This window comes from Budorcas taxicolor, chromosome 17, assembly GCF_023091745.1.
Source record: "Budorcas taxicolor isolate Tak-1 chromosome 17, Takin1.1, whole genome shotgun sequence".
In the NCBI taxonomy this organism is placed as follows: domain Eukaryota; kingdom Metazoa; phylum Chordata; class Mammalia; order Artiodactyla; family Bovidae; genus Budorcas; species Budorcas taxicolor.
In genome coordinates, this window is record NC_068926.1 from 10,731,362 (window position 1) to 10,744,875 (window position 13,514).

Here is a 13,514-nt window from a genome sequence, read left to right on the forward strand (position 1 = left end):
TCACCTTTATTCCTACTAAATACTCTGTGATAAACAGCTAGCCTGCTCTGTTACTCAGTCCCGTCCAACTCTTTGCAACCCATGGCCTATAGCCCGCCCGGCTCCTCTGTCCATGGAATTCTCCAGGCAAGAATACTGGAGTGGGTTGCCATTCCGTTTCTCAAGGGGATCTTCCCGACCCAGGGACTGAACCTGCATCTCCTGCACTGGCAGGCGAATTCTTTACCGCAAGCCACCTGGGAGGTTCCTGTGACGGGGATATAGGCTAGTCAAGAACTCTGCAACCCGTGTTCACAAAAAGAAGGATAAAGGAAGTCTACTGAAGAAAGTCATGAACAGGAACATGACATCAGCCTTTACCACAATGCATGACCATCTCCAACAGCTTGTTTTCTCAGGAAGAAAAAAAGACACAGGGATTTCCCTGGTGATCCAGTAGCTGGGACTCCACGCTTTCACCGCCAGGGTCCAGGTTCAATGCCTGGTCAGGGAACTAAGATCTTGCATGCCACACAGCACAATCAAAAAAAAAAAAAAGACACAGGCTGACTCTGAGCCTATTTCAAAGGCAAAAATGCTTCTTTTAGCAAAGTTACAGGAATCCTCATAGAGGAAAAGATTTATGTAAACAAAACGTGATTGTTTGTCAGTTCCCTGTGGTCCCCAGAAATGGTACTGAACACAAGCTAAAACCAGGAAAAAACCTCATCACCTGCTGTCCCTCAGAATCAATGGCCTTGAGAGCAAACCCATCACACTGAAAATCCAACCAAAATCCTTAACAAGATAAATGTAACTTGGATTATAACTACAGTATGACACATACTTTGTGAAGTGATTTTCTTGAGAGTAACTTTATATATCTCACTTGATAGAAATTGCCGCTTTCAATAGGAACATAAAATGAAGCAGACAGTAAAAGAAAACCACTGTGATATAGGATTTTTGCTTTTTTTTTTTCCCCAGAAGAGCCTCAAAGGCTCTTCTGAATGTTCAAGGGCCCTAGGGGAAAAGATCAGGGCAGAGGCATGGAGGGAGTCACATTATAAACATAAATTTCTTTTATGACATTAAAAATGTATAAAATAACAGAACATGCTCAACTGAAATAGACTCTATAACTCAAGAGGGTTCTTTACACTTAGTTTAACTAAGCTCCTCTGAGGATCATCCCCACCCCAGCTGAGAGCTAACAGAAGATCAGGTATGAGAATGATGACCAAACCACGTACAATGCAGGTGAAGGCGCCCACATCATCCTTCCGTTCCCTGGCAAGCCTGCTCTGACTCTTCCTCCTGTACATTCTTCTGTGACGTGGGAAACACTGAAAGTAGGCCCAGACTAACTACCCACTCCTGAACACTCATGCACTTACGGCCTTAGAAGCTGCTCTCAACAGACCTCTTACTCTTGGAGAAAATATGTCTTCCATTAGCCCTCAAACTTGCCTGTCTCCTGAGAGCAACTGGCATCACTGAAAAACAAAGCCCAACTGTCTGCCGGGCTTTGCTGTTCAGTTGCTAAGTCGCATCCGACTCATTGCAACCCAATGGACTGCAGCAGGCCAGGCTTCCCTGCCCTTCGTGAGTTTGCTCAAACCCACATCCATTGAGTCGGTGATGCCATTCAACCATCTCATCCTCTGCCGCCCCCTTCTCCTCCTGCCTTCAGTCTTTCCCAGAATCAGGGTCTTTTCCAATGCTGGGCTGATCTTGCTAGATATCCAGACCACCACTAAAATCCTGCATGTCATAAACTAAACTCAATCTTACTTCTGCCCCGAACACATTTTTCCGTTCTTTCATTAATAACACCAATATTCTCCTGAGATGGAGTATCCAGCATCACTTATAGCCCCTTCCTCTGAGGCGCCCCACAAATCCGGCACCTGGATTTTGTCTCTTCCACCTCACAAACTGATGCTCTCCCCTGGAAACACCCCATTCTCACCAGCGTTCCATGAGACCTCTCACCTGGTCCTTCACGCCTCCTCTTTCATGGCAAACCTTGCTGCCAGATGAAGCAGCTCACTTCAAAACGATGAGAGGCCCTGGTACCTCCAAAATTAAACCCCAGGTCCTGTGGTGGCAGTCTCAACCTCTCCACACCTGGTCTGAATCTCTTTCCAATCTCACCCCGTGCCACTCGCCCGTGTTCCAACAAGAGGTGCGTTCCCAGAACACACACCGACTCGCTGCTTCTCTGATTACACGATGCCTCATACCTGAAATGTCCCCTTAAAACACCTCCACCTGTTCAAACTCCATGCTACAACCTATTCAAGTCACCTTTTCAGGAAGCCTTCCAGATTCCCCGCAGCTGGACATAAACTCTGCTCAAAAACTCCCGGCAGCTTTCCCTCTTCTGTCTGAGCACACTTACCCTCCACCACTCCATTTCTTCTTTTCCCTACAGGACTGTCTTCACTTCTCTCAAATCTCACACTGTGTCTGACGCAGAGCAGGCGCTCGTGACAGATGTACTGAATTAATCCTCAACTAGCTGGCCCTCCGTGGGTTCCCCATTAGCAGATTCAGCCCACAGCAGATCAAAACTATTCAGAAAAAAATTCCAGAAAGTTCCAAAAAGCAAAACTTGCCTCTTCCCCACACTGTCAACTATTTACACAGCAATTTACATTGTATTAGGTATTATCAGTACAAGTAATCTAGAGATGATGTAAAGAATACATGAAAATGTATATAGTGAAGTTGCTCAGTCGTGTCCAACTCTTTGTGACCCCATGGACTATAGCCCACCAGGCTCCAACGTCCATGGGATTTTCCAGGCTAGAATACTGGAGTGGGTTGCCATTTCCTTCTCCAGGAGATCTTTCCAACCTAGAGATTGAACCCAGGTCTCCCGCATTGTAGGCAGATGCTTTACCATCTGAGCCGCCAGGGAAGTCTCACAGGAAAATGTGTATAGGATATGTGCAAATACTATGCCATTTTACATAAGGGACCAGAAAATCTGTGGATTTTGGTATCTGCAGGGGATCCTGGAACCAACTCCCCACAGATATCAAGGGAACAACTGTATACTTTAAGAACAAAACAAATGCAAAACTCACACATTCTAAGGTGAAACCCCTATTTGAAAATCCTTGGGAATTTCACAGTACCCTTTCCATTTGGGAAATGCAATTTTCTGGTTTGCAAAGGAAAAAAGACCTTGATAATATTTTTGGCCCATGAACACTTTTCTTAAAACAACATCTTAATGTATTGAGTGGAAATGAAGCCAAAACATATGGATTAGGTTTCCTATAAAGTACATATGGATTTTATGAAAACAGCAAAGAGGCTTGGATAAAATGTGATCTCCAAAGATTAACCAGGGGTCCTTTTCCAACTCCAAAATTAATCTGGAGCTCTCTTGCTTTAATTACATGTTGAAAGTTTCCTTTTCTGACTTAGCAACTTTCCTGGTCAGAGTTAACATATTTCACATTCCTAGGGAAGAAAAATAAGTAACTAAGGAAAAGAAAACATTTTCTTTCCACTGTCATTTTGGCCGTTTCATTTCACTGCCAGTTTCCCCTCTTTTTTGAATTACAATTATTTTTCCTTCCTCACGAGACTATTCTTTCTCACATTTCCTATCCTTTCTCATTTTCCTCTTTGCTCTCAAACATTAAAAGGAACTATCAACATATCCCTCTTTCACCACATTCAAGACAAACATCAGCCTCTTTATTTTAGGTGGTGTATGGAGATCAGTTGTCAAGGAAACACATGGCTCAGGTGGGGCCAGACATCCACAGGAAGTGTTTCTACAAAACCACCCTTGTCGGCAGAAATATTCTTCCCCATAGCAGAGCACAGACTCTTACATGAAGCCCAAACAGAAACAAAAAGCTGGGAGTGAGAGTGAAAGTGGCCAAGGATGGGACTTCCCAGGTGGTCCAGTGGTTAGGACTTCGTGCTTTCAATGGGAGGCGCTGCAGTTCAACCCCTGGTGAGGGAGACAAGATGCCACATGCCTCAGGGCCCAAAAAACAAAACATAAAACAATATCTTAACAAATTCAATAAAGACTTTCAAAAAATGGTCCACATTAAAAAAAATCGTGTGTTTTTTTTTTAAAAAGTGCACAAAGGTGAAATTGAAGTGGGGGGCAAAAAAGAGAGAATGGAGAAATTAAGTTCTCAAAAATGTTGATTAATCCAAACTAACTGCCCTTGGACTGCAAGGAGATCCAACCAGTCCATCCTAAAGGAGATCAGTCCTGAGTGTTCATTGGAAGGACTGATGTTGAAGCTGAAATTCCAATACTTTGGCCACCTCATGTGAAGAGCTAACTCATTTGAAAAGACCCTGCTGCTGGGAAAGATTGAGGGCAGAAGGAGAAGGGGACGACAGGGAATGAGATGGTTGGATGGCATCATCGACTCGATGGACATAGGTCTGGGTAGACTCCGGGAGTTGGTGATGGATAGGGAGGGCTGGCGTGCTGCAGTTCATGGGGTCGCAAAGAGTCAGACATGACTGAGCGACTGAACTGAACTGAACCGCCCCACCCCAAGCAACCCTTAGGGTGCCCCAGACGTGAGCCCACACATTCAGGAAAAAATCTGAAACTCAGTATCTCATCTCCTCTTGGTAGGAGGCCTCAGGACTTCAGTCAATATCAGCTGTGCGTTCACAGCACTACCTAGCTCGGCCACAGCAAGGGGGAGAGCGCAGACCAGAAGCCCTCCACCTAATTCTATAAAGCTCCATCTCTGTGCATGGGTCCAGTCCCATCTGCGGTAACTACTGTAATTGGCTCGACAACGCCACTTGGAAGTTCCTATAAGATTTGTTAACAGGGTGAAAGTAGCCCTCACTACTTCCCAGAAGGACAGAATCAGGTACTTATCTCCCCAGCACCAAAGAAGAGAACAAAATGGGAAGCTGCAGCATTAGGCGGGGGGAGCCTTTTATCCAAGAGCAAGACCCAGAGTGGGTATTTTCACAAATAAATTGAATAAAAGTTCTCTAATTGGGATTTAACCTAATGACAGCTGCGCTCCTAAACATTTTCTCGAAGCTTAGAGTCGAATTATTTCTTTTCCACAAAACGAATAGTAGCCATTGTGCCATGAAGCTGTCTTCCTGGATAGCTCACTGTACACGCTAACGAGGTTTAATGACTATTTGACAGGACCATAAAAGGAGGCATAAATGCACCACTAGCTGCCGAAAAACAAAACCAAAAAAAAAAACCCCACCAATGTCTGACACCCATAAGCGAGCTGCTTTTGCCACCTCATAAAGTGAATCTCTAACTAGGTTTCAAGCCTTACTTTTCAGTGGGAAGTGATATTCGCATAAGCTAGAATTGCTCCAGCCAGCAGAAGACACAGCAAGAATCCAAGGAACATTCTCCCCAGGCTTTGTTCAAAGGGACTACACCTCTCTCTGTCTCCTTCCACTTCTTTGACCTCTATATATTTTACTGAATCCATTAATTCATCAAATAAACATTAACAGAGTGCCTAAGGAGTACCAGGATTTATTCTAAATGTGCAAAAAGATCTCTGTCCTCAGAGATCTAGAAGAGAGACACGGGTAACAATTAGAAAAGTAAGCACCTTTGCACAGGATGTTAGGGATGTGAGCTGTGGGGTACAGTTCCCAAAACACGACTCCAACCCCCCAGATGGTGACTTACTTTCCATCTGGGGCTGTAATGTTTGTCTTCGCCTCTCAGCACCTAATACTTGCTTACGTATAATGCAAACGCAATTTTTTAGAAAATTTAGTAAGCAATTCAAGTTGTTGACCAATCATTAAGCGTTTTCCAATTCCCTGTCTTAGAAGTAAGAGAACCGTAACTCAGACAACACCTATGCCCCCTAATGTTCACTGCAGCACGGTTCACAATAGTCAGACACGGAAGCAACTTATCAATAGAGGAACGGATAAAGAAGATGTATATACATACAATGGAATATTACTCAGCCATAAAATGGAACGAAATCGGATCATTTGCAGAGACATGGGTGGACCCAGAGTCTGTCATACAGAGTGAAGGAGGTCAGAAAGAGAAAAACAAGTATCGTATATTGACACATATATGTAGAATCTAGAAAAATGGTATAGATGAATTTACTTGCAAAGCAAAGATAGAGACACAAATGTAGAGAACAAACTTATGGATACCAAGGGGGAAGAGGGATGGGGTGAACTGGCAGATTGGGATTGACATATATTCACTACTGACACTATGAATAAAATACGTAACTAGTGAGAACCTACTGTGTAGTTCAGACAACTCTGCACAGTGCTCTGTGGTGACCCACACGGGAAAGAAAACCAAAAAAGAGGGGATACACGTCGCAGCTGATTCATTAAGCTGTAGAGTAGAAAATAACCCAACACTGTAAGGCAATTATGCCTCAATAAAAATTATTTTAAAAAATAAAAGAAGAATGAGGAAAGTTAGGTCCTGCTCTATATGAACAGAAGAGAGGAAAAAATCCTAGAAGATCTTGAAAGAGTCCATTTATTTTGAAAACTCACGTGTTCCTCTGAACACAGAGAAACAAACAATAGGATATGCCACCCAAGAAATTTTTCATTTTAAGCCAGAGATTCTCAACCTGGAGGCCCCAGGTTCAAGAACGCATGTGGATCTCCTGAAATTGTTGGCATAGCTGTGAGCAGAGGCGGGGAGTTGTGTGTGTTTTTCTGGGGGGGAGTGTGAAACAGACCGACAACAAATGTTTTCCCTGTGTTACAGAAAACAGACCCTGCATGAGAAATCCAAGGAGAGGAGCAAGGGCAGCAAGAAACAGCCTACAACACGGCCGATCCTTATTTGCATCTGGAGTAAACGTTGCTTCCTTAAACCAGTGGAATAACCGAAGCCTAGCTAAGCTTCAGATTTATGGAACTCCACCAAAGACACAAACTCCATGAGGACTTCTCAGAGCCAGGCTTACCATCATGAGAATAAAATCATAACATAAAAAACTAAGAGGACAGGCGTACCTCACACGGAAATAAGCCCCAAATAGGAACTACCCTAAGCAAAGGAGGAAAAAGGCACTTTTACCTTTTCATGGTTTTCGATTAAAATTTCCACAACGATGTTCTGAAACTTCAAATCCATGAGGGCAGCAACAGTCTCTTCCTGCGGCCTCATGAGAGTTGGTCCAAACACCACTCCTAAATTTGCCACGGTCATGAGGTTCTGCTTGGAGTGATTTGAAACACTAGTAAGATGAAAGGGGGTAAGAAGGTCTCTGGTTAAAATAAGGGGCAGTGACCATGGGATGTCTGCAACTCTGCCTTTCCCTACATGCAAGAAGCCAGACTCAGTGTCCGCCACTGTGATGGCCACGCCTGGCAAGGCACCACAGGTGGGGACCCCGCCTGCCTTCCCACTTCCTTCCTTTTCTTTGATGCTCTGTTCAACCACAGCACCCTTCTTAACAATTCTATGTCTATGCTAAGCTTGCGTCCCTGAAGGCCTTCATTTACTGTTTGTTCTTTTCTGCTAAGAACACCCCTTTTTTCCCCTGGTCATTATACACTTGTTTCCAAAGACTCCCAGACCACCTGGCACCTTTGTAAGAAGCATCATCACAAGCACACAGAGCTTGGTCAGAACACCCATACTCCACTGTGCAGCCAACAACCTGGGCAACTGTTCTCAGCAGCCCTGCCACCCAATTCAAGTCTCAACTCAAAGGTCTTATCCTTGAAAAGACCCTCCATCACAACTCTTTTTAGTCCCAAACCCAATACATATTCTTTATCCCTCACTCTTACTTAGCCTTTTTACCACTTACCACCTGACATGATTTTTATTTGTAGTCTGTTCATTATCTTTGCCCTTTCAGCAAGAAGGTACTTCACAAAGACAGGGACTTTATGTTGTTCAACTATGTGTCCAACTAACACCTCGTAAGGCACTCAGAAAATATTGGCAGGCCACATGAATGAATGGCTCTACAGCAGCAGAACCCTTGGAAGCACACAATATTTTCTCACCTTCAGTTTATTTTGTGTGTGTGTGTGAAATACAGGTTATAAAACATAGTGTTCCTCAGCTTCCTCTCACCTCTGAAATTCTACAATTATAGTGACCTAGGACTCATTTATATATGAAGAAAGAGCTAATTTCCCCACTGAATTATTAGCTTTTGCTTACTTTGTAAAGAGGGAGTGAAAAAAAAAAATGGAATGGATTGAATGAAATAACTACCTATTACTGGATTAAACAAATTTCAAGGATATATCCATGCAGACTCAGAGTTAGGTAGGTGTGAAACCAAGCTAAATTTGATAACAGGCTAGAATCAGTGCATAGGGAAATGTTTAAGATTCTCTTTTCTTACTTCTAATCAAACCCTGAGTTGCTGGCAGTGAAGTTAGGCAAATAATTACACGACTTCATGAACGCATCACATTTCATCACCCTTGTCCAAAACACACACAACGAGGCAAGCGTCCAGCCTGCCCTTGCAGGTGTGGTCCCTGGTATCGTGTCTGCAGCCCCAGTTCAAAGCGTTACAGACCCACACCACCACATGGCACCCAGAGGGAAATAAAGCAAGTTAGGAAGAAAAAGAGGCTTACTTCGTTAAGTGTTTCACCAAAATATCCAACATTTCTTTATTTTTTTCTGGCAGCTTGTGTACCAAGAAATGGATGGCATTAACACGAGATTCCGGGCTGCCGCTCTCTTTAAAAAAAAAAAAAAAAGAAAAAGAGAAAAGTTAGCAGAGAATTCAGAATGAAATATAGGCCTGAAAACAAACAATTGCAACAGCTCATCCATTAAATCTTCAAGCACAGAATTTACACGTATTTTGCCACCATTCAAAGGAGAAGAAAATCCATCTTTCTCCCTATTATGAATCTTCTGTGCCTCCCCTATGATGTAATTTCAGTGCAGCGGCAAATAACGCCTTTCCCTCTGCAGGTGTTTAAAAGCAGAAAGGGACCATGACCTCTCTCTCTGGCATGCTGCTCCTCAAGGCTGCTCCTCACTTACCTGTTGACTCTAGTCATGGGTCACCACCTCACAGTGGAATGCAAATAAAATCTCACCAAGTGGCTTCTTTCCTTTTATGCATTAAATTTTATCCCCCAAAATGATCTGCTGAAATTCTAACTCCTGGTATCACAGAACGTGAATGTTTTTAAAATGTATCATCTCGTTTTCATCAGGTGTGGTAAGACACACAGACATGAAAACTGCCATGAAGGAAGAAGCTGATCCTCACAGATCCTAGAAAAAAGGGGAAATGCAATGCCAGGCAGGGCCACGCGGTGAAGCACCAGGGGCGTTCAGGAGGTGAGGGCAAGATGCTTTACTGTGGTATCTTTCTGAAGGGAACAGGCAAGGCAGGGTAAGCAGGCTTAGGATTGGTTGGTGTAAATCTTTCAACAGGCTCAGGGATATAAAGACTGTTCCCGATTATCTGGCACCTGGCCCTGGGGTGATTAAGGCAGGAGAATGTTGGCCTGGAATGTCAGAACCTGAAAGATGGGGTTAGGGAGGGAATGTGGGCTCTGGATTGGTTAGTTCGCACACGGAAAGTGTGCTCAGGTTAAATATCTCTAGGAATTGGGTAGCCCTGGAAAGGACAGTCTCCCCAGGGTCAGTCAGACACCAGATGTCAAAACATTGGGATCACACACTATGCCTGACACAGTGCTTATTTAGAACAGGTCACTGAAGATGTCATTAGTTAAGATGAGACAACAGTGGAGAAATGCGGTGCTGCCCACCAGGCTCCTCTGTCCGTGGAATTTTCCAGGGAACAATACTGGAGCACGTTGCCATCTCCTTCTCCAAGGAATCTTCCCAACCCAGGGGATGAACCCAAGTCTCTTGTGTCTCCTGCACTAGCAGGCAGGCTCTTTACCAGTTGAGCCACCAGGGAAGTCCCGAATCCAAGACGCCTGCTGCCCTTATAAGAAATCAAAGGCCCAGGGGGAAGACGACCCCCGTGAAGGCAGACACAGGAGAGACCATCAGGTGTCAATGGACGAAGCTACAAGCCAAGGGTCACCGGGAATTGCCAGGAAACGTCGGAAGGCGGAGGAGGCAAGGAAGGACCCTACCCTAGAGTCTCCCAAGGGAGCAGGCTCCGCTGACACCTGGATTTGGGACCTCACCTCTTGCGCTGTAACAAAGTGAACCTCTCCTGCTTCAAGCCATTCAGTTTGCGGTTCTCTGTCACAGCAGCTTAAGGGAACAAATATAGTCCCTTAATACCTTAGACTTCGGTCTTATCATCCAAGGCTCTTATGAACAATGTGCCCAAATTCTTTTTATTGTGTTGATGGAAAATTATGGAACACATCAAAAAAAAAAAAAAAACACTTAATATTGAAAATTATGCTTGAGTTTTCAGAGGTGTCAAAGAAGTGGCTAACGAGAATTAGCTGCTCAGGTTACCACATCAGGAAGGAAGGTTGCAAACTGCTGTGGAAGTTCACAGAGAGCTGGCAGGGACACGCAGGAAGGCTTCACGTAAGGGAGAGCACTGAAGCAGGGGCTTGAAAAACAGGAAAGGTTTCAGGGACAGGCGGAACTGGGAGGTGAGGGGTACATTCTGCATTCGGCAAACAGTGTGAGAAAGCACACAGCCTCCTCACAGAGGGCAGCTTCAACTTATAGAAAGGTGTTCAGAACCAAACTTTGGTCTGCAAAGACCAATCTTACTCATCCATAAGAACAAAATAATGCCACCTGCAGTGACGCAGATGGACCCCACCTGCAGTGACGCAGATGGACCCAGAGATTGTCACACTGAGTGAAGTCAGACAAATATCATATTGCTCATGTGCGCAATCTTTTTTAAAAGTGGTACAAATGAACTTATTTACAAAACAAAAACTGAATGACAGATGTAGAAAACAAACGTGTAGTTATCAAAGGTAACAGGGAGGATAAATTGGAGGCTGGGATTGACATGTACACACTATACACAAATCAGTTAACTAGTAAGAACCTACTCTGTAGCACAGGGAACTCGACTTAATACTCTGTAATGGCCTATACGGGTAAGAATCTAATAAAGAGTAAATATATATATACGTGTGTGTGTCTGTATGTGTGTAACTGATTCACTTTGCTGTACACATGAAACTAACATCACTGTGAATCCACTACACCCTAATAAGAACTGTCTTTACTGATGGTTTCTAAATCAGTCACTGAAAGTAAATCAAGAAAGAATATGAGCAGAGGGGAAGATACAGCTGAAATTTTTGGAGGATGAATTTGAATGGGGAAAAGGACAAATTAAGAGGGAGATGCTATGTGGGCAAGAAGTAGTGAGGCAGGAAGGGGCAGGCAGATGGGGAAAGCAGTCGTGTCAGTCACTCAGTTGTGTCCAGCTCTTTGTAACCCCATAGACTATAGCCCGCCAGGCTCCTCTGTCCATGGGATTCTCCAGGCAAGAACACTGGAGTGGGTTGCCATATCCTTCTCCCTGCCTGACCCAGGGATGGAACCTGGGTCTCCCACGTTACAAGCAGAGTCTTTACCATCTGAACCACCAGGGAAGTCTGGAAAGGGGTTGAACTACAAATGAGAAAATAGAGCAAAGAAGAGTAGTCTGCAGTCAGACAGTAGAATCACTGCTCCCAACTAACAGCAAAGTGGCCTTAAGCAAGTTGCCTAGGCTCTCTAGGCCTGTTTCCTCACCTTCAAAATGAAGTGGACAGCACTATCTCAGAAGGCCACTCAGATTCAGTGAGGTGACCAATGTCAAGTGCTGAGCCCCAGTGGCTGGCATGGAGAGGCACTCAAACTGTTAGCAAACATTACGGATGTCATCTGTGTGACTGTTGCGGTCTGTGTTCCTCTAATGTGAGAGCTATTACACAAGAGGCAGAATTCACAGGATCCAGCCTCAGCTCGGCTGTGGGTCAGAGGAAGAGGCAGAGATGAAGACGTTCCTCGGCTGGGTTATCCGGCAGTAGAGTCAGTTCTACGGACAGACAGGAATCCAAGAGGCAAAGCACGTTTGAGGAGGAAGACAATGGTGAGTGATGGAGAAAGTGACATTCAAGGGCTGGCTCTCTAGCAGGTATCTGTGAAGGGGAAGATGCTTCAGAGCTGAAGGATAGCCACACTCAACAAAGTGTGTGACCTCTGGCACGTGGCCAGTGTTGCCAACTACTCCAGAGGCCAACCAAGGACATGGTGGGGAAAAGAGCTCCAAAGACGTACAGGGGAGAGGCCAGCAGGGAGCCAAGCAACACACAGGAAGAGGGAGAGACCAAAGACCAGGGAGGTTCAGCGTCATCACAGTCAAAGGAGAAGAGACCTGTGAAGACAGGGCAGCTCGGACCATCACACCACCGGGAGTTAAGGAGAGCCTGGGGAATCGAAACACAAAGGAGGAGCCCCAGAGATGGCGACATCTACCTAACGGAAGTAGCAGGTTAAACAGTGAGGTGCTGAAGGGGACAGGGAGGGTGGGGTTCCAACCAACTCTTCAAAATAGGAGAGGGTTTCCCTGGTGGTCCAGTGGTTAAGACTCTGCCTTTCCACTGCAGGGGGCACGAGATTGATCTGTGGTCAGAGAAGTGCCGTATGCCAAAAGGCTGAGCCAAAAAGGAAAAAAAGGTGGGGACAGGGGGGTGGTGGGAAACAGGACAAAGACGGGAAAAGAAAGGCAAAGCCGATTAAGAAAGGGAAATTTAGTATGTTTTTTTACTTTTTTAACTGTTTAATAATTGGCATGTAACATTATATTAGTTTCAGGTGTACAACACCATAATTCAATATCTGGATACACTGCAAAGTGAAAAATGATCACCGTAACAAGTTAACATCTGTCAACACATATAGTTACAAAATCTTTCCTCATGATGAGAACTTCTAAGATCTACTCTTATAACTTTCAAACATACAATACAGTGTTATCACCTAGAGCCATCAAGCTGTAGCCATTACATCCTCATGACTCATTTATCTTACAATTGGAAATCTGTACCTTTCATCCCTCTTCACCCATTTTGCCCACCCCATTGCCTCCCACCTCTGTCAACTACTCATCTGATCTCAGTGTCTGTGAACCTGAAGGTTTTTTGTGTAAGTTCACAAATAAGTGAAATCATGCAGTATTTGTCTTTCTCTGCTTGACTTAGGGAATATGCTTTTTCAAAATAATAGTTTCACCTTCTTATCACTGTAAAAAAAAAAGTCTGTTCTGCTAAAATTTTAGAAAACAGATAAAGTAAAAATTCAGTAAAAAAAAAAAATCACTAAAAATCAGAAATACATATAGTTAATAAAGAACATGCAATCAGAGTACACAGAACTCCTACAATCAGGAGAGAGACAACCCAAAAGAAAAATGGGAAAGCGCAGAGCAAAACTATATGAAAAAGGATGGTTAAATGACCCATACATGCATGGAGAAAGCACTGAACCTCATTAGTTATCAGGAAAATAGAAATTAACACCACAATGAAACCTCCTACACACCTGTCAGGATGGCTTTAAGTGAATAATAAGCTTTGACGAGGACACGAAGCAAGTGGAACTGTCA

The 13,514-nt window shown here is 44.1% G+C and overlaps 1 protein-coding gene across 1 annotated transcript in view; it reads right to left on the reverse strand.

Annotated features, from left to right (window-relative positions):
• ARHGAP10 (Rho GTPase activating protein 10) overlaps window positions 1-13,514 on the reverse strand; it is a 373,897-nt gene that overhangs the window by 110,541 nt on the left and 249,842 nt on the right. Inside the window, exons 17-18 of the mRNA XM_052654355.1 lie at window positions 8,575-8,680; window positions 7,046-7,205 (exon numbers count right to left, since the gene is read on the reverse strand). Coding sequence (XP_052510315.1) covers window positions 7,046-7,205; window positions 8,575-8,680 — 266 coding nt within the window. The remainder of the gene's footprint in view (window positions 1-7,045; window positions 7,206-8,574; window positions 8,681-13,514) is intronic.